This window comes from Cotesia typhae, unplaced genomic scaffold (assembly GCF_013202065.1).
Source record: "Cotesia typhae breed Kobodo isofemale line unplaced genomic scaffold, CoteBio_Ctyphae contig_48, whole genome shotgun sequence".
NCBI lineage: Eukaryota > Metazoa > Arthropoda > Insecta > Hymenoptera > Braconidae > Cotesia > Cotesia typhae.
Genome location: NW_027423756.1, coordinates 13,860,001 through 13,882,950, shown reverse-complemented (window position 1 = coordinate 13,882,950; position 22,950 = coordinate 13,860,001). Strand labels below are relative to the sequence as shown.

General features: G+C 24.8%; 3 protein-coding genes across 4 annotated transcripts in view; 2 read left to right on the top strand and 1 right to left on the bottom strand.

The window, feature by feature from the left end:
* Positions 1-182: 182 nt before the first annotated feature.
* Positions 183-15,540, top strand: LOC141529976 (uncharacterized). Of its 2 annotated transcripts, none has more exons than XM_074246787.1 (6): positions 183-1,404; positions 10,505-11,318; positions 12,599-12,962; positions 13,481-13,666; positions 13,767-14,388; positions 14,474-15,540. In XM_074246787.1, the coding sequence occupies exons 2-6, from the start codon at positions 11,027-11,029 to the stop codon at positions 15,365-15,367; spliced, it is 2,358 nt and encodes a 785-aa protein (XP_074102888.1). In that variant the 5' UTR covers positions 183-1,404; positions 10,505-11,026; the 3' UTR covers positions 15,368-15,540. The 2 variants fall into 2 exon arrangements, with proteins under 2 accessions (XP_074102888.1, XP_074102887.1); XM_074246786.1 differs by lacking the exon at positions 183-1,404 and adding an exon at positions 5,940-6,343.
* A 1,118-nt stretch (positions 15,541-16,658) lies between these two features.
* Pak (serine/threonine-protein kinase PAK 3-like protein) overlaps positions 16,659-22,950 on the top strand; it is a 39,054-nt gene continuing 32,762 nt past the window's right edge. The window contains exon 1 of the mRNA XM_074247176.1: positions 16,659-16,895. The gene's annotated coding sequence lies outside the window, so the exon portion shown is untranslated. The remainder of the gene's footprint in view (positions 16,896-22,950) is intronic.
* Positions 21,675-22,950, bottom strand: part of Ich (zinc finger protein ichor) — a 14,696-nt gene continuing 13,420 nt past the window's right edge. Inside the window, exon 3 of the mRNA XM_074246576.1 lies at positions 21,675-22,950. This exon is cut by the window's right edge and continues 2,061 nt beyond it. Within this exon, the coding sequence (XP_074102677.1) occupies positions 21,731-22,950 (1,220 nt within the window). The 3' untranslated portion in view covers positions 21,675-21,730.

Below are 22,950 nucleotides of genomic sequence, written 5' to 3'. Positions count from 1 at the left end.
CTCAATTACAAAAATAATTATGTAATAATCTCTTAGTTGCATATTGACAGTGAATTATTTAATCGATTCCATGATACTATACCACGCAAAAGTTGTCTTTAGAAAATGAGAATATTTTTATGATTCAAAAAAAATATTTAAAATTATAAACATTACTTTATCTGGAAAAAAAGGTTTATAATAATAATAATAAAAACAAATTGAAGTTTGGATTATTTTCGTTTATCAAAAATATTTTCAGATAATTTAATTAGCACTTATAAACTTGGCATTCATAAAACGTAATATTATACCAATTAAACTTTAATAAATGTATGTGTTGACACTTATAGATGTATGTCAACAGAACGAACCGTTATTATGAAGGACGATTTAAAATTTTTACGATAGAATTAACGATAGTTATCTGTAAAGCTGTTTCAGGACTCCGTTATTCCAATATAACAAGTAATAATATTATTATGCAGTCGGAAAATCTTTTGTTTATGCAACTTTACAATGCCTGTAAATTCTCATTGCATATCTATAAATTATTATTATTATTATTATTATTATTTTTTTTTTTTTTTTTTGTAATAAGGATATACTTTAACAGTATACTGAAGAAAATATTATGCATGTGTTTCAGAATCTATCATTTAATGTATAATTGATAATAGTTGACAATTCAATAGTAAACAATTACTAACAGTAATAAATGTATATAAAATAGATTAAAAATTGACCGTTGATTGAATACAGCAGGGCCATAGAGAAAGGATAAGGGATACAGTACAGGTAAAATTAATTTATCACCTACACTCATTTATTATTATTATTATTATTATGCATCATTTATATGGATATATTAGTAAGTATATATATGTAATAATACATTCTTTGGTTGTGGCGTTGTTGGTTGGTTGGTTGGTTGTTCGTTCGTTCGTTCAGTCAACAGTCAAGTTCCCCTACCTAACCGGTGTCCAGTTATGTTGCTGTGGCGAACGTTGCTAGCAATAAGATTGTTGTATTATTTCTACTCTGTTCCTTCGCGACGTTACGCATCATCGTCATAAATTTTTTTTTTTAACTTTATATTGAAATAGTTTATTTGATGTTGATTGTGAATCGGTTTTTTTTTTTTTTTTTTTTTTTCCTTTATTAATACAAAAAGTGTTGTTACAATTAAGTGAAAAAGGTATATCACTACAATTAAAATATGTGTATAAGCATCTCAAGAGAATAAACTAGATAAATGAGGTGTCTTTACTATAAATAAATATATATTTAAATAATCATTGAATTATTTTATTATTTTTTGAAAAGTTTGTAATTGTTGCACAATGGTAACAATTATTAAATTATAAAGGATGCCTTTAAATTGATAACACAAAACATTTGATATTTGATATTGAATTTAGTCCGGTGAGTAAACTAAAACTAAAAATTCTAAGTAATTCTTAATAAGCATTTGTTTTTTTTTTTTTTTTTTTTTTTTTTTTTTTTTTTTTACATAAACCTGTTACAATAATTTTAAATGTATGTTTATTTTATGTGATACAACAACAAATATTATTTATATTTTAGGGAAGGATAATTTTAACAACTATAGTTATTTGTAATTACAATTAATTGAAAAATAATATTTTTTATTATCAAGTTAAAATATGTAATTGTGTAGAGAAAATAAGGAACAAGTGTGTTGAACCTTTGAGATTTGAGGTCGCGCGCACCTGCCATATTGATTCTGTTTATCCTTTTCTCAAACTCACGATGATTTAACATAAAGATAAATTTTATTATTATTATTATTATTTTTTTTTTGTTAAAAGTTATTGTAAAATATCAGAATATTAAATTTAAAATTGAATAACATTAAATACACATAGATATATAGAGAATATATATTGTTTCCGTATCTGTCTGAATGGAGTATTATGAATTATAATATATTATATTACTAATGTAGGTATTCTTCTTATTCTTGTTGTTGTTCTTCGATAGAACAGGTGTAAATTTCTCATACTATTAAGTTATTTTTTAATATATATTAAAAAATATTTATGTTTTATTTTAATTCTCAGTTGTATGAGTTGTGTTGATGTATATGTATGTAATCCTGGAAGAAGTTTAACTGAAGAACGATCGCAGCGACGTTCTTACTGAAGAATGCGTACATGTATGTCGTGTCTGTCTCTTGTATATATGTATATATTTAGTTAAAGATAAAAATTTATATGGTATGTGTGGCAGTGGCTTTTCTTGGTGGTTCTGATATATACTCTGATGGCCTCTATACTATCTATACTACTGGTATCGGTTGGTAGAGATATGCTAGATGGTTGATGGTGGGATTGTTGCAGATTGTTCCATTTTGTGGTGGCAGATAGTGGTACTGGTACTGGTACTGGTACTGGTACTGGTACTGGTACTGGTACTGGTAATGGTAATGGTAATGGTAATAGTAATAGTAATAGTAATGACAGGCGGTGGTTCGTTTCTGGAACGCGGTAGACGATACTAGCGAGTAGACTAGCTGCGATGACGAGATTTCCTGTATATAATATACTTATAATAAATTTATTACATATCTTATTATTATTTCTTAAAGAAACCTGCGAACCTGAGCGTGAGTTTTCTCATGACGGTTTTTTTCACGCAACAGTTATTTTTCCCTTGTAACAGTGAATTTTTTTTTTTCTTTTTTTTTTTCTCTCTTTTATTCACTGTATTTACATCATAAATTCTTTTGTTTATAACTATATTTTTAATGTAAGAATAACTTTTTTATAGTAAATAATAATGGGAAAATTAGTTAACGGATCTCCTTTAAACGATTTTAAATTTCATAATAATAGTCAATAAAGACAAACCATTAAATAATACATATACATATAATATTGATAATTAATAACTAAATAAATATTTTTTATATCCTACTTATTGCAGCGCAACCAGTCATGCATGATCTTGCTAAATCTGTTCAATTGACCTTCATAACTATTAATTGACATCATGTATGTATAACAGAGCTCAAATTTAGCGACAATTACTTCCTCATTTTATTTTTTAATTTACATACTAAAGAAATGTTTTTTTTTTTTTTTTTTTTTTTTTCCACAGTAAAAAAATGTTTAATCTTTTCAATAAATGCAAAGTTTAAATTTATTTTTAACTTTGCATTTATATATACTATTGATTTATCATTGTTTATTGACCTGATGATCATGATAATGATGATAATAATAATTAATAATCTCTGAATTATCATTGAACGTATCAAAGTTTAATAAATTATATGTATATATGTACAGTATTTATAGATGCATATTTTTATTCGTTTGGAGATTTTAAGATTTTGAATTTTTATTTAATTATTATTATTATTATTATTATTATTATTTTTTTTTTTTTTTTTTTTTTATATAAATAGATCAAGATCTTATGGATATCGATTTGTATTTTATTTTATATATAGTTAAATATAAATAATATTTTTCTATATTTTATTGGAAAATAAAAAATTGGCTTTGTTGATTTGATTGAATAAATAATTAATGTAAAATATTTTTTTAAACGATTTTATGGTACACAATATTTTATCCAAGATTAATGTTAAAAAAATAAAATAGTTGCCGAAATGGTGAAAAAGATTTAAAATAAAATAATAAAATAACGTTACCCTAAAAACTACAGACTATTAAAATATAGATAGGTTGTTATTGCAAATTCTTCAACCGGATCTTTTAGATAAAATAAAAACAGGTTTATTTAAATTAATGGATAAAAGGAATAAGGTTCTAAATTTATTCGAATGTAAATAAATATTCTTGGGGTATATATCGAAAAAAAATTTTATCAAAGTTTTTGCACACACCGATCGCGAATACCAAAATAAAATTATTTAAAAATATGATAGCACATTGATTTGTTGTTAATTTTTTTTATTTTATTCAATAGATATATCATATATCACAGTTGATTTATTTAAATTTATAATTTTGATTTTCACATTTTAAATAAAATTAATATAAAGTAATTAAAATTCTTGTCAAAAAAACGAAAATAAATAAATAAACTAAAGCTAATAATAGATTTTAATTTTTTGAATGGGAATGGAAAAAACAATTTATTATAATCATCATCATCATCATCATCATCATCGTCATCATATTTTTATATTTTAATATATTCCAATGACGTCCGCTCACTTTAGAACTTTCTGACAAAAAATATTGTAAGAAAGTTGTAGTATAATAAAAATAAATTTAATATTATTTATTTTTTTTTTTTTTGACTCTTTTATAGTATTTTTGCAAAGATAATAGTGTTGTGAAGAATTTAATCCTAAAGAATAAAATATTAACCATATTTTTATGTATATATAAATAGTAATCTATCAAAATAATAATGAAAATAAGTAATAAATTAACATAAGAGTTTTTATTATATTACAGGCAACTATATAGACAGATAAACAAGTAAATTATTCTTATGATTAATAGTCGATTCTTGTTTCCTCGAAAAAAACTAAACGACCTTATGGATAATGTTGTTAACGAAAAATAGTAAAAAACTGATGGATAACTAAAAAATACATGTAATTGGTTAAAAGATGATGATAATGACAATGCTAACGTTGTTAGAAAGCTATATATTTTTAATATAAATAACAAATCACGAAATAAATATTATTATTATTATTATTATTTATTCAATATATATGAGTCGTAGCACAATTTTAGTTTTAATTTTTTGCAAAAAATAATTCAGAAGATAAGATAAATAAATATATTTCTATATATAATTTTGATATCAAATAAAGTTTTTTAGATGATTAATTAGATAGATTCGATAAGGATTTATGATAATTTGATAATTATTTAACTACTATATGAGTGTTATTTGCCTTTTTGAAAGTGACACATTATTCTTTAATAAATTAAATAATGTTGATGATCATTTGGATATTTTTAACATAATTATCATTATATATTTTTCCAATTGATACAAGCTGATTGGTGATTCAAAGTATGTAAAAAATCACCATTGATAATTATTATAAAAATTCAACACAGTATGTTATTTAATTATCGCTATTGACTATAATATTTCATTCTATATAATATTGATTATATCGTTTTCTCGAATTTTCTTGATAATTACACGCAAGTATAACTTCAAAGTGCTTAAAAGTTTATAAAAACTACCATAAAATTTTTTATCTGAATAATACGGCAACCAGTAAATCGTCACGCGACATTTGATTTATTGACTTTTTTTTTTTAAATATATATATATATATATTAAATATGCTACGACAAAATATTATAATATACAATCGTTGTACATATACGTAAATATTTTATTTATTAAATATAAAATTTAAACAATGACGCGAATTCGTCTCGAAAAATAATTTCCAATCGAAAGTTAATTTATGTAAGATAATACTTGTACCATACACAGTAATAAACTTACGCGGGTGTCAGTAAATAGATTGAATGAGTGAGTGTTGAATTATTTATGTTGTCATTACATATTACAATTTGTACATATATACTGATTAGTAATAGAAAGTGGTGGACGACTATTAAGCTAAATTAAATAATTTATTATTTCAATATAAAAATAATAATAAATTATTATTTTGTTAAAATTATCTAGGATTTAATCCTGATAATTCTTTTTCATATTTTAATATGTTAATTATGATTCATATTACTAATTCTGATTGTTTAGTTTTTTTAATTTTTGGTACTTAAAAAAATCGGAGTTTGCATACTGCGTTTGGTGTGTATGCATTTTGCGATAAGCACTATCACAGCGTGTGTCTATATGTATATATAACTGAGGGAGTGAGTGTGCGGACCTTCCATTCTTAGTATTAGTATACCAGGTTGCATTAAACTTCAACAGTAGTCGATGGTAGTCGACATCACCAGACAATCCAATCCAGTTGGTAAACGGACGCGACACTAGTCGGATCTCATGTCATATAATATATTAACTAGTATATATTCCAATAATTTTTTTGTACATTCGTTTACAAATCAAATAACTTGTTAATTAATGTTATCATTTTTAATGTTAATATTGCAACAGTTTACAATTGAACGAATTATTAACATTTTTTTTTTTTTAATTTATAAGTGGTTTTTAATTAAATTTAATTTAATTAAAAAAAAAAAAAAAAATGTTTATATTACGTTTATACAAAATAATTTATAAATAATATATAGGGTCAACGTGACCCTATATAAATGAACAATCTTTACGCTGTCGGATATATGTAGTATTATAGACTTGGATGTCTGCAAGGTCATAACACCAGAACACCAGCCTTCTGTTACCTCGAATGATCGTAAATAAAACAAATTTTTAATTTTTTCCTATTGCTATTATTATTATTATTATTATTATTATTATTATTATTATTATCATAATTCATCGTAAACATAATAAATATGAATTTTTTGTTTTGTTTTGTTTTTACCATTGTTATTAATAAATTTATCGATATTATCCATTAAAAACTCTTCTTTTTTGCGGTGGTAATAAGTAATAATATTGAATTTGATAGTACCGAAACGTTATTCAACTATGACTAACAGGCTTCGCTTGTGCGAGCTTCATTATTATTACTAGTTATTACTTTAAGACTCGTCAAGATGATAGAATGATTTAATTAAAAAAAAATTAATCAGGAGATACTTAAATTATTTTATAATAATTTATAAATAATTAAAACTTTAAATTAAGTTAGATTTGATTTAACAAATAAATATTTTGTATTAAATATTGTAAATAATTTATGTAGTGGGATACCATAATGGTAAATGGTAAATGGTAAATGGTGAATGGTGAATAAAAAATATTAATGTTTAATTATTATCACAAACAGACGATAAAAAGCATTTAACAGTCAAAGTTCTATGTGATTACTATATTACACGGCAAGAGTACCACTGGAATCTTGTTATTATTTCTTAAAATTTACTATTATATATTACCATTACATTCTCTTTGGTTTTAGTGATTTGTGGATTTTGTGGTATAATAGCTTTAGAAGATCATTATAAATTCAATTTTCAATAATTTTTAGAAAAATTAAAAATCATGATAATAATAATAATAATAATAATAATAATAATAATAATTATTATTATTATTATTATTATTATTATTATTATTATTATTATTATAATCATTCATACTGTTGCATTAATAATAAATAAAAAGCACGTCTATATTTAATTTAATCTAAATTGTCTAAATATACATAAGCAATTGATGAAATGAAAATATAATGTAATATGTAATACGATGAGTATTCTCTCTGAGTATTACATTAATAAAGAAGAAAGTTGTTGACAGTATATGTATATACATGTATACGGATTTCCGGGCATAAATATATACATAAGAGAGAAATGCACCTGACAGGAAAATGTCCTCTCGTTGTACATATATATATATATATAGTTATATTGCTATATTGGTATATATATTGATATAAAGCATACACATATAATATATACTGACCGTTTAGTTTAGTAGTATATGCTGATGGTGATTACGCACCTGACAGGAAATGATAATTAGGATTTTTGTCACACACGCAGACACATTCCTGGTTAGTTTGTTGGTAGACTGTTGCTTCTACTTATATATTTTACTTATTGTCAGTGATGTACTACCACTATCTTACAAACGGAATTAAATTATAAATTTTATTGATTTTTAAGTAAAAAGAATAATGGAGTATATAATTAAATTTATCTGATGGATTACCACCTTGGCAGATCAATCAATGTAATTTAGGGTGTACTGAGTACACTTGGCGTTAAAAATTTAATAATAATAATAAATAATACATTGAGAAATAAAAAAAAAATAATGTTGAGAACGTTAAGAGAGTTAAGAGCGTTGAGAATACCAGTACAGTATATAAGAGTATCTTCAATATAATAAAAAGTACCAGTTGACGAGAGCTAGCTCACACGTAGGCCATTGACTTGTTAAAACTTTCGCCGAACGCTTTCTTATTAAGGCATCAAATTATTTTACAACACATGGATATTCTCAATAATAAATTACTAACATTATTAAATGGTTAGTTTAGTAAATTAGACTTTAATTTAATAAAATATGATTGATAAGAATTACCAGAAAGTATCTGTCCGAGTTTTCCAATAGTATCTATGAGCATAATGTATGATTTTGCATACAATATGGTATAAATCAGTATATTACTGTATTAAGCTGTTAAGCTACTACTTATATGCAATGCGACTTACACTAGATTTAAGTACGGTCGTTAAATATTGGGTTGTTTTTTTTTTTTTTTTTTTTTTTTTTTTTAAATATCAAAGAAAGCAGTGAGTATATAGGATAGATAACTGTAATATTATAACTATCTAGTTTGTATTTTCATTTTATATTCTTATATTCTAATTTAATTTTATTGTAATCATTCCAGTACGTGAAAGCATGGATCTACTTAAAAAAAAAAAACATATTGATATTCATTGTCTTATCTTATATATCAACATAGTATAACATTTCATAATTAATATATACTCTATGTAATAATGGTATACATACTTATTTGTTATATATATAGAAAAAAGCATTTAAATCAGCTCTACATAAACTATATAGTTAAATATGTTTTATACTTTTTTAAATGGCTTAAAAAAAAAAAAAAAAAATGATGTTGATGTATTTTTACAATCACAAAGAGGACTTATATATTATTTATATTATATTACATTAAATCGGTACTATATATAATATATGTTAGCCACCCAATGACAACAAGTTGTCCTTGAAATAAACAGTTTTGTATTCGATTGACGAGTTGTGCAAGCCACATGTTACGGAAAGTAAATAATAAATCCGTAATTAAATTCGTTCAATGCAATTGTAATAATAATAAAGATGATGATGATGATGATAATGATGATGATGATGATCCAGCTTACACTGGTTTTTCATATTTAAAAATTTTTCTTTCTCCATCATACAGAACGTCGTGACATAAACTGGCTAAATCATCTATACCCTCAATATTGTTGTCATTGCAATTAACTTATTATTATCATCATCATTATTATATATAAAATTTAATTACAATATTCATTGTCACGAGGTCGTATACCATTAACATTATGTTTATTATTACTCTATAGGTATTTTTAAACGTCTTCACTACAGTAATATTACTCTATTCAATTAACACATTATTTGCTTATTAATAAAACACTTATTCTATGTTATGTTATGTTTAACATTATCTACATTATTTACAAGGATTAAAAAATTAAATTGGCAGTTTATTATTCTACTAATATATTATACAATAATAGATATAATAATAGATTAAGAAAAAGAAAACAACATCAACCTTGAACTTGATCGTTAATACTGAATACTCTGTTTTGAGTTTTTTATATTATTTAAATCATTAATATAATGTAAATTTTATTTTATTGTTTTATTTCTTCCATATGTTTAAATGTTGACAAGTACTTAAAATTTGACAAATTGTTATTTATGATTTTTACAGAGCTTATCAGTATATTAGAAATTGAGTTTTCCTTTAAAGTTTGATAAAATTAAATTGAAAAAATGGACTCTGATTCCTTATTTGTTTAAGATTGGAGCGGATTGCAAGGAATTTAAATTTATAGTATCAATATAAATAAAAAAGCAAATATTTATTATTTATTATTTATTATTTGTTAAAAATTTAAATCTAGGTTCCTTTGGTTGTATGACTCTCTTTGGTGTCAGTGGGTTAACGGTTACTTTTATTTTTTTCTTTTTCCTACTTATCATATTCTATCAGTAGTTCACTTGCTGTCATTATTATGTATATTGCAACTACTATTGTCAAGTTTGTCGAATGATCGAGTGGAAAAACACCAGTGGAGTATTTTATTTTTTCCTTTATGATCCTTATTATTATTTTTTTTTTTTTTTTTTTTTTTATTTCTTAAATTTATAAATTGTAAATATAACAATAAAATTCACATCACGTAGTATATCACTTTGTGTTCATTTTCAAATAGTAGGAAAAATAAAATTTTTTAAAATAACAACTAAACGTCATTCAACAAGGACAAATACTTATGTATATATCATTTAAAAACATTTCACGTAGTAATAGTAGATATACGTTAGTTATGTTTTTGACAATTATTTAAATCTTTTAAGGATAAAATAAGGTAGAAAAAAAAAAAATAATTTACTATATGTATTATAAAGATTGTTTTTAAATTAAAGAAGGAATAAATATAAAAAATAATATCAGTATACAGTATAGTAATGTTGATGATTGAAAATAAAATAAAGAATTTAGCAGATACCGCGTTAAACGCGATAAACAACTTTGGTTTTATTCCGGTGGGAGAAACAAAACCATTTTTCTAACGTTTTTAATCATTTTAACGTCTATCGTCATTCAAAAAATTGTTTTAATTATTCAATATATTAATTGATATTTTTTTATTTGTTCCAGATTACATTTAGTGCCTTATCTGAATTGATTACCTGAAAGTGTACCGGCTATAAATAAAAAAAAAAAAAAAAAAACTACGACTCATCAAATTTATGTTGATAAGTATAAAATTATAAAAATTGCAACACTCATGGACACATGCATTACTATTTCAAAAAATTTATTAATCTAAAAGTAAAAATAAAAAAAAAAAAAATATATATATATATATATATATATATATTTATAAATTTACTCACTTGATAATAAATTATAACGAATGTCGCCAAATAATCATATTTATATTATAAATTAAAAAAAAATAATAGCCTCGCATGCAATAAGATAATAAGATGGAAAAAAAATACAACGAGTATATATGTGGGTGGATATATGATATATAATATTATTAAGGGCTGACGATAAATAAATTATTGCAATAATATTAATATTATGAATGATTAAAAAAAAAAAAAAATTAAAGAGAAATAAAGACTGAAGGTTAAAGGTTGAAGAGTTTTTAAAAAAATAAATAGAAAGAAAATGAAGACAATGGGTGATATAGTTGCTGCTGATGATTCTGTCAGTGACAAAAAGGGTTGTGTAAAACCGATTATTGACTGTCAAAATAATAATACAACTGAAATAGAATTATTGGTCTCTTCGTCTACATCGGGAACTGGAGGGAAAGAGCTTGGTCAGCGAACTTTGAGGTCCTTGAAACGAGGATTGGGAAGAATATGGAAAAGACACAGAGGCAATGCCTCGATCACTGAATATGATCCTTGTTACAAGGTCGCTTATCTTGGCAATGTTCTCACTGGATGGGCCAAAGGTTAGTTTATTTTTAATTTTTATTCTTTCATCAATTTTTTTTTTTAATTTAAAGCTCCGAGTCTTTATAAATGTGATAATTTGATAAAAAAAAAAAAAAAAAAAAAAAATATGTAGCAAATAATAATATTGATACACGAAATCAATCCTATTTTAACCGCAGTACTGAAATATTTTTTTTTTTAAATATCATAATAATAAAATAATTATATTACCTCATCTGATATAACAATAACAATAAATAATATTAAATCTTATCAAGTTAGTTTTTCAGTGTCATTTCACGATCATAACGTCTGTAATATTTATTATCATTATTATGTTTTTTATATCACTATCAGCTTACAGATATTTTATATAATTATTAAATTTAATTATTTCATCAGTTTATCAACAATACTATTGTATAGCAAGTAAACTATTACCCATTGCTTTTTGATTATAAATTTCTCAAGGTTATCAAAGCGGATGCAAAACAAATTAATTATTTGTTATCATTTATCATCCGTACCTATCATTTATAATTTTAAGATTAATAATTAGAAAAATATATGACAGCTATTGTTGTGATTAATTAGTTTTAACAAGTGTTGTTACGTACTCTTAATCATTATTTATAAAATATAGTTTAATTATATCCGGTTTACGGAAAGAATTTTATCAATTATTAGATTATTATCTTATCGATAAAATGAGAAAAAATAAAAAATAAAAAATTGATATATAATTATAGTTAGAGCTTTTAAAAACTCCATTTTTTATTTATATTATTATTAATAAAAGTAAGATATTTTAGCGTAGTGTCGGTTGAGTGAACCTTTCTCTTTTGTCTATGACGGTGTATCCGGTCTAATGAATATCCAGGTGAAAATAAAATATAATATAATCCGTATACTTCCGATTTTTCTCGATATCTCAAAACATTCAACGATTTTATTATTTTTTTCTTTTCTATACTCTATATAATTTCCCGTAAAATAGTTTTTATTTATTAATAATGTTTCAATAATAAATAGAGAAAATATTTAAAAGACGGTGATTGTATAAATAATAATAAGTGTATTTAAATGGATCAGTGTACTGTACAACAGAGTAGTAAAATACAAGATGATGATGATGATGATGATGATGATTATTATTATTATTATTATTATTATTATTATTATTATTATTATTATTATTATTATAGAGAGCAATGTACTGATGATGGAAAGTTTATTATTAAATGACAAATAAAAATAAAAATGAAAAATATTGATAGTTTATTTTGCTTAAAATTAGGTGAGGGGTGCGTTGAAAAGCCTATTTCAACGTTGTGGCGTAATTACGTCAGTAGCAACAGGCCAGACGTTACGATGAGACTAACAGTTACAAATGGTGGTTTGACGGCGACTACTAAAGATCATGGATTAACCGAATATTGGGCCCATCGCGTAACTTATTGTGCCGCTCCTGTATCACACCCCAGGCTCTTTGTATGGATTTATAAGCACGAAGGGCGACGACTAAGGCCTGAATTGAGATGTCATGCAGTCCTCTGCTCCAAAGAATCCACCGCAAGAAGACTTGCATCGATATTAAGTACACGATTACATCAAGCATTAATTGAATTTCGTCGAGACAAAGTTTCACGACAAAATGCCAGGTAATTTTTAAATAATATAAAAATAAATGTGATTTTTACTTGTATACAACCTTAGTGTGTTTTTACAAGGAGACGGTGGGGATTATTTTTACTTCCACTTTTGTCTCTTATCTATTCTTACTATGTTTTTATACATTAGTAACTACCACATTTATTTCCTTCTTTTCCCTCACCCTCTCGGTGAGGTAGATTTCTACCCCACCTTAATGCGTTCGAGGTAGCGGCTGTGGCCGACTTACAGGTACTGTACGCATTTGCCTGTGCCTGCCCATTTAAAGCTTTAGCACAGTGACCAAGGAAAACCACAGAAAACCTGATCAGTACAGTTCGGCTACTAGAGCGACCCTCAGCGGTTGTTATTGAAATCAATTTTCTAACAACCGCTGGGGCTCAAACCCGCGCCTATCGGCACGATATCTGTACAGACTAACGCATTAGTCCGCACGGCTATCGCGGCCGACAATTTTTAAATAATATTTTTTATTATAATTTTATTATGATTTTAATATTTATTTAAGGCTTTCGTTGGCAAATTCAGTTTATGAAAATCCCTCACTTCCACGTAGAAAAATATTACTGAGTACAGGTGGACAAAACTACAGGCCGCCTCTTGAAAGATCTAAAAGCGCTCCAAAATTATCAGCCATCGAAGAAGACTCGGTTGCTGAAGAAATTGAGCAGAAGCGATTACTTGAAGAGTTGAGGTATTTACTTTTCTTATATATTAAAAGGGATTCTTTTAACAATAATAATAATAATAATAATAATAATAATAATAATAATAATAATAATCTTTCTGTGTAGGTCATTGGAGAATGTAGCACGTTGTTGGCAAGACCAGGATGGTTGGCGATTGGCACGACTGGTTGATGCTTTGAATCGTGCCGGCGCCTCAAGCGAATATTTGGACGAAAATGCAAGTATATCAAGCGGATGTGAGACAGCAAGTACGTCAAACAGCGAAGAGAGAGCTCTTGGTATTGATGATCCTAATAATAGGATTGTTGACCCCGAATCACGATCTGGGATTTCTAGAATTTTTAATAGAAGAAGAGTATTATTTACTGATTCTGATCCTGAAGACATAATACAATTATCAACTTCTTTCAATAATGATGTTAAATCAGACAATGAATTTTGTTCATCATCATCATCATCATCATCTTCTTCTTCTTCTTCTTTTAATTGTTGTTCAACTTCTTCTTCTTCTTCTTTGTTGTCCTCTAGTTTAATCGATGGTTGCTCAATAGAAAATAAAAGATTTATTAATTGTGGTAGAACTATCGGTAACAGAAAAATTTACTCATCGATTATTGTTGGAGACGATGATGATCATTTAATACCAGAAGATAATAAAAAAAACAAAACAATTAATCAGTCTTCTAATCTGGTATTTGAATTTGAAGATAACCAAGTATTTAATGAGGTATATATTTGAAATATTTATATAATTATTATTATTATTAATATTTATGCTGACATTTAATAATATGTGTTGGGATTATATTCAGGTCGTCGACTACAGACCTCATGGTGGAGAAAGTTCTGGTGGATTGGAAAATACTAAAACCGGAAGGAGGATGGAAGTGAAAGCAGCTTCACCAGAAACAATCATACCACCAACAACACCACCAGACAAATTATATTCAACTAATCCTGATGATAATGATGATGTTGTAGTTGTTGTTGTTGTTGATGATGATGATGATGATGATGATGATGATGATGATGATGATGATGATCATCATCATCATCATCATCATCATCATCATCATCATCATCATCAAGTAGATAAATTGTTTAAAAAAATTACAACAACTTGTCAAAAAACATCTTTTATTACTCTTGATTGTTTAGACGAAAAAGAAGCTGATAGTGATGAAAGTGGATATGTTGAGGCACCACCAAAGGCTCTTTTAGATATAAATAACGATTCTTCATCAGATAAATTTATTGATAGTAATAATGATTTATCAAAAAAAAATAATATTCAATCAGATAAAAATTATTATTTATCATCTAATCAAGATGAACCATCACAATTATTATTAAATGATAATACTCGATCAGATGAAAATATCACTAATAAAATGATAAATAATTGTAATAAAATTATTCAAGACTCTATTTTAAAACACAAAGATAACAATGGTAATAGGGACAGGGAAATAGTTGATTATATTACTTGTCCAATATCTGAAACTATTAAAAAACTAGCAAACGCATCACTTAAAAATTCTAAATCTATTGATTTATCAACAAATAATTGTCTTAAAGCATTGAATACATTTAGACATGCCAAATCATTTGATGGAATTAAAACACCGATAAATTATGACAATGAATCATCTCCCAGTCTTGATCAACGAAAGCAATTACTCGCTAAACAAGGAGTTAAAGTTTAATTAATTAATTACTTTTGTTTATCAATACTTTTTTTATAAACATTTATTTTTAATTATTTAAATAATTTTCTGTTCTGTTAACTAGTCCATTAAAATCACTGCGTACTGGTGGAATTGTCTAAAATAAATATATCAATAATAATTGTTATTATTACTATGATAACTATATACTATATATGTGTTATGTCTATTACAAAATATTTGATCTCTGTAGAGAAAAAAAATAATTAAAGTTTTTAATCATTATAAAAAATATACTCACTGAGTATCAGCAATAATAAAAATTAAATAACTTTTTAAAATGGAACAAAATTGTTGTTTGTTATAAATTTGTTAAATTTATTGTTAGTAAATTCATTATAAAATTTATTTCAATTCTAACATTCAATTTATTAAGAAAAAATATCATGTAATAATAAAAGAATAAATAATAAGCTCTCTTTGCATACAGCTAATAATAATTATATACGGTTACTTTAAAAAAAAAAAAAAAAATTACACATTTTTAATGTGTCATTTATATATTAGTATTATTATTTAAATAATAGTGATTATTTTTATTGTTTTAAAATTACATTTTTTTATAAATGTAGATAAACTGTAAAAATGTATCAACTGATACATTATTATTATTATCATGATGGGTGTAATAATATTAATAATAATGAATTTCATAATTTTATTTTTACCGATTATTATTTTTCTATAAAATATATATGTATCATGTAATATTTTAAATCAAAAAGTCAGAAGTAAAATAAATATCAATTATTAAATATGCAATTGTGATATTTTTCTATATATATATATATATACTTTAATAAACATATTTAAAAATTTTATTATTTTTTATGACAACTTTATATCATAAACAATATTATTTTAATTTTGTTGAAACTGAGAAACATTTGATAATATTTTAATTATTAATTCATCAAATTTGGTGGAACGTCTTTTTTAATATTTTTAATTTTTTAATTTCAGCAGTGGCATCTACTGACGCGGTAAAACAGTGAGAAAGTATTTATTCTGAGCAATAGATGGCGCTCTATCAAACATTCAAAAAATGAGCAATCACTTATTTATTTATTTACTATGGGCACTGTAAATACAGTAATTATAATAATAATTTCAATCTCGAAAGAATAAAAAAATAAAATTGGATTTTTCGGTTAAAGGATTATTAATTTAATTAATAAAAATAAATATGAATTTGATTTATGTACATTGAAATCACTTTCGTACTAATTATAGCATATGCTAAGAAAAAAGTTTAACGCTGAAAAAAATTTAGAAAAATCAATTTATATTTTCGTATGTTTTGTGAGAAAATTTTAATTATTATATTATTATTAACGAGTATTTGTGATAAAAGTTAAGTGTGCGTAATGAAGCAATTTAATACAGGAAGATGAAGATGATGTATATGTAGAAATAAATCCAATACAGAATAAATATCTACCTATGGTATAATATCATAAAATATCAAGGCCAAGAGTAACGAGGACGAGAACAAGTCAAGATCAAGGTAGGATGTCAACTTAAAATTAAATACTAAATATATCTGCGTTATATATATCTATATTCATGTGCTTCATATCTACTCATCGCGCTCACTAGAGTACAGTTTAAGATTTTCTTTTTATTATTGATATGACATTTATTATACATACTATATAATATATATCAATAGTATTGTCGTATCTTTTATTATACAAAATTCCAAATCCAGAGAACAATATCTCTAATAATAATAATAATTAATCTTATTTAATATTTTTTGTCTATCCAAAAATGATTAATTTTCAAACTTTGATTCTAGAAATAGAATTAAAATAAACAATGAGATACACTTTTTTTTTTTTTCTTAATAATTTATATATTAACATTATTACCACCATCATCATCATCATCATCATATCGAGTATAACGGCCTTGGTACAACATGTAGGTCACGAAACAAGGTCCTACAACCTACACACATACACTAACAAACATATACAAAGAAATTTGAAAGAAAAAAAAAGTTATATATATATATATATATATATATATATATATATATATATATATATATATATATATATATATATATATATATATATATATATATATATATATATATATACACATTTAGTGTCCAAATAATTCAAAATAGTAAAAAGAATAATAATAATAATAATGACTATACTTCCGGGTAAAGGGCTTTACCTTAAAAAGTACCTGTTCAATACAAGTGTACGCAACTTCAAAACATTTTTATATTGATATTACGTGATTCAAATAGAAATTAAAATGTTTGTAAAGTAGTTTTAATTTTAAATATAATCACGTACACCGTGAATAATTTTATTGTTGGCAATAAGAGAAATCGAACTCGATAATAGATCAATAGATCAATACACGGATTTAAAAAAAAAAAAAAAATATATATATATATATATATATATATATATATATATATATATATATATATATATATATATATAAGTTTATTGACACAATACTGATAATGCCCTTGATTGAAAAATATTTATTTATCTATTGGAAAAATGGAATAGAGTTTGTTAGATAGTTACACCTGTATACTGTATATAACAAACTTGACCTTAATCTTTAATAATAACTTTAAATGTACTATATAGAACCATCATATACAATACATAGTTATTTTGATAATTATTCGGTTATTATAATAACTTACTATATTATTTAAAGGGTTTTAAATTGACCAATCTAATGTAAACATTTTTACCCACCATTAATTATCAATTATATTTTATATTTGCGTTGCTTGTTGCTGCTTTATACATGGAATGTATTTTATTAAAAATAAAATAAAAAAAAAAAAAAAAAAATAAGTCAGCACAGAAGAGGGCTGGCAGAGATAACAGCAGCAGCAGCAGCAGCAGCATCATCAATGATGATAATATTGAGGATAGTGATAAAATAGACTGAGTCTGTTCTTTCGGATCCTTGATCAATACAAAGTGTTTGCTGTAAGTGTGCCATTTAAGTAGAACAGATCGGTGCCTGGTACCATGGCTTGCTTGGTCCGCTTTACTCTTTTCTCCTGAACTTGATTACATCCTCCACCATCACCATCAGTATCACTACCACCACTAGCATACCACCAGCATACCACCAGCACCACCTCTACTTCCTTAGTCTTTTTCTCCTCCTATCCATGGATATTCACGCGATCACAACTGGTTTGTGGTTTGCCTTATGCTCTGTTCACTCTGTTCCCTTGGCTTGCACACCAAAGTGAAAGACTTTCTTCAGGAACTATGCTACCAATACACAAACACTCAACATTCATAATTCTCTCATCTGTACTAACACATTTAAACACAAACTTTTTTACTTTAGAAAATTATTTATTGATAAAGAAATTATTCTTTATTTATTTTGCAACTAGTCATAATGAAAAGACTCAAGGCTATTCATTCCTTCGTATTCATATAATACCCAAAAATAAGTTATAAATAAAAAAAAAAAAAAAAAAAATAATCGGGTCACTGACCTACGTGGGTCGTGCGTATAATATTATTAAGGGGCACAAAGAGAAGGAGAAAGAGACTTTTAAAGAGAAGTAACTTGAGAAAACAAGTTGCACCTCTGTCAGCTATTTAACTTATTATTATTATTTAAAAATTTTTAATATTTATAAATATCGATAAAAAAAAAAAAAAAATAAAAGATAAAATAATAGTTACCAGACATTATTGTATAATAAAAAATAGTGACAAGTAAATTAGAATAAAATAATGAAATAACTGTCAACAACAAAATAATATGTATTTTTTTAATCTTATTTAAGCAACTTAACTGTTTATACGTCTTATTATCACTATGATTATTGATCATTTTTATAAAAGAAATATTTAAAAATAGATTGCTTACACTAATTCAGTATAATTAAATATATTAAATATAGATACAATACTGCCATTCATTACACTTTTTATATTACTTTTATTGTTATTGTTATTATTATTATTATTAATGTTATTAATATTAAAATTAAAATTATAAGTGTTACTTTTGTTAACTATTATTATTATTATTATTATTATTATTATTATTATTATTATTATTATTATTATTATTATTATTATTGTTATATTTACTTAGAGACATTGTTTCGTAACTTTTACCATTTTTGTCTTATTATGATTATATAATAATAATAATAATAATAATAATAATAATAATAATAATAATAATAATAATAATAATAATAATAATCATAATCATAAGTTGGTATTGATATTTTTACATTTTTTTTTAAATAATCTAGATACAAAAATTTACGTAGCCAGCTACGCTAGGTACCAAGTAAGTCATTGACTGTGTTATCATACATAAATATCATCTTATTATTTATTTTCTGATATTTTATTTATTTAATTATTCAAAACTGTCATTAAATTTACAAAATTTGATAGATTGTATAATTAATTCGATATAGTTTTAAAAACAAACAGTTTAAAATTGTGAAAAAAAAATGATTATTATGATAATCACGAAGCTGATGTGTACTGAATATCGACTAAAAAAAAAAAAAAAAAAAAAAAAAAAAAAACAGATAGTAACAGTTATAGAAGGAAAAAAAATATAATGAAAGAAATATCCTTATCAGTGGGATTTTTTAATTAAAATATTTTTTTTTTTTTTTTTGAGATCTGTGAATCATCCTTGTGCGAAAGGAGGGAACACAGCCTTCATTTCATTAATAATTTTCATCATGCTTACGTATGCATCTCTGTACTTTTTCAATCAATCATTTTTTTTTTTATATTATCCATTAAGCTTAAACTCTAATAAATAATTTAACATAAATAATGAGAAATGTAAGAGAAAGTTAAATATAACAGAAAATACATAGTAATAAATTAAAAATTAAAATAAATAAAAAGCGACAAATAAAGAAGACATCGATGCGACGTATATACTTATATTAATTAATAACTTTTTCGACAATTTATGTATAGAACTAAATAAAATAATAATTTATTAATTGATATAAAATTTATCAACTTTATACAAGTTCGCATAATATTAATTATAATAGTACTGTGGTAAAAAGAAAGAAAAAAAAAGCATTAAAAATAAAAGAAAAATTTACACAGACCAAAAAGCAAATAAAGCATGAAATAATAACAATAGTAATAATAATAATAATAATAATAATAACAATATTAGTACGTATCAATTGTAGAAGAGTAAGAGAATGAAAATAAAGAGATGATAATAATAAAAATTAACAAATGAAGCAAAATAAATAAATAAATGTACGAATGAAGATGAGAAAAGTATTACAATAGTTTTTATAATAGGTGATAACAAGAACAATATAAATATAAACATATATATGTTTATATATATAGATATATTATTTATTAAAATTAATGTTTAATTAAACTAAGAGCACGTGACGGAAGGACTTGATAATATTTGTTATATATATTTAAATGTATAGTAACATACACATATGTATATAAATTAATAGGTACGTTGTAGCACGATCACAATAGGTCGCGCTTAGCTTATTATTGTCTTGTCATACATTTTATCAAATGTAATGTCTCTACTTTTGTTTAGTCACATGCAAGTGACTTTTATCCATAGACACATATATAAATAAAATAGTACCATGTGCATTAGCAAGAGATACCGACCCATAACTATTAAAAATTACATATAATATCAAAAATCAAGTATTTTATTATCTATAATAAATATATAAGAGTGTCATATATTATATATACATGGCGTTAAAGTTACACCAATTGGAATTTTATTCAAAAAAAAAAAAAAAAAAAAAAAACTGTATTTATAAATATATTTCATTTTTGTTTCTATATTATATCTTCACCGTTAAATATTAAATTTTACACGGCCATAAGTACATTTTGTTTACACTGATGTTTTATTGATGAAAAAATATTTAAAGTCCTTCTTAAACAAGGTTTCATACCTTGATTTATTTTATTTCACACATAATAATAATAATAATAATAATAATAATAATAATAATAATAATAATAATAATAATAATAATAATAATAATAATAATAATAATAATAATAATAATAATAATAATAATAATAATAATAATATTAATTCAATGAATATTATTATTATTATTATTATTATTATTATTATTATTATTATTATTATTATTTATTTATTTATTTATTTATTTATTTATTTTTTTTTTTTTTTTAAGTAAATTTTATTACCAAATAATGTTATTTTTAATATTTTTTTTATTATCTTGATATATGTGTGATCTGGATAATTGTCGACTCTAAATAGCTGTTGACAAAAAAGAAAGAATATAATAAATAACAATTTCTAATCCCTACCGATTCTTTTATGAATTTGTTGATGTTTAATAAGGTGAGCTTTTTGTCGAAAAGCTTTTCCACAAACTTCACACCTAAATGGTTTTTCACCTGTATGGGTTCTTAAATGAACCTTAATATTGCTTTTATTAAGAAATCCTCGATTACAAATAGAACATCTGTGAACGGGTTTTTCTTTACCACCAATGAGACTTGATTCGGTACCGTAAGATAATGCTGCAGTGGCTGGATTTTTTTTCGAAGGATTTTGATTACCAGCTGGTGATGGACGTGATCGTTTTCGGGTGTGAGATGGTGCAGCAAACGACGAATGTAATAAATGATCTGGACTACAGGAGGTTGATACTCTACCAGGTGGACTAACTGGTGGATATGGACTTGTAGAGGAGGGTGTTTCACCACACGATGGATTTTGTAGACCGGTATTATTGCCAGATTGAAGTCTTGCTTGAAGTAAAGGTGCATAACTCGTTGTCGTTAATAAACTTTGTAAAGTTGATCCATGCTGATTATGACTGTGGTTGTGATTGTGATTATGATTATGGTTATGGTTATGATTATGGTTATGATTATGATTATGATTATGATTATGATTAGGCTGATGATTTGTTTGTGAGGCATAAATTTGTGAGTAGGGATTTGGTGATGAGGTTTCGTGAGTTTTTGGTGAGCAAGCAGTATCAATCCATTCGGCAATATCAATCCAATCTCTTGAATTATCAGGATCATTTTCCGAGCCAGGTCCATTACCTCCACTATTGCCACCACCACCAGCACTACCACCACCAACAACACCACCACTATTATTATTATTATTAGTATCACCATTTCCACGACCGCCACCACCTCCACTACCACCACCACCACCACCACCACCACCGGGAACGGTTGTGTCTGCAATAGCAGAACCTATTATTTCAGCAATGTCTTCAATATCATAATCAACTTGTTGAGTTGTTGATTGGGGTAACTGATGGGATTGTTGATTTGATTTTTGAGTTGACTGTGGACAAGGTGTACTGGACGATACAACTGAGGATTCATAGTACTCGTGATTAGAAGATGGTGTAGGGGAAGATGATGATTGTATTGTTGGTCTTTGTGCAGATGACGCTATCGTGTGATAATGATGTCCAGGTATTCCATTAATACTCAAATGTCCAGTATAACCAGTAAATGGTGGTAATGGTTTTAATTCAGCCAATGAAT

Bases quoted from the DNA above. Each gene is read 5' to 3' on its own strand.
- LOC141529976 (XM_074246787.1), top strand. From the start codon at position 11,027: ATGAAGACAATGGGTGATATAGTTGCTGCTGATGATTCTGTCAGTGAC. The intron at 12,963-13,480 runs GTAATTTTTAAA...TATTTATTTAAG, and splicing joins GTTTCACGACAAAATGCCAG to GCTTTCGTTGGCAAATTCAG. The intron at 13,667-13,766 runs GTATTTACTTTT...CTTTCTGTGTAG, and splicing joins CGATTACTTGAAGAGTTGAG to GTCATTGGAGAATGTAGCAC.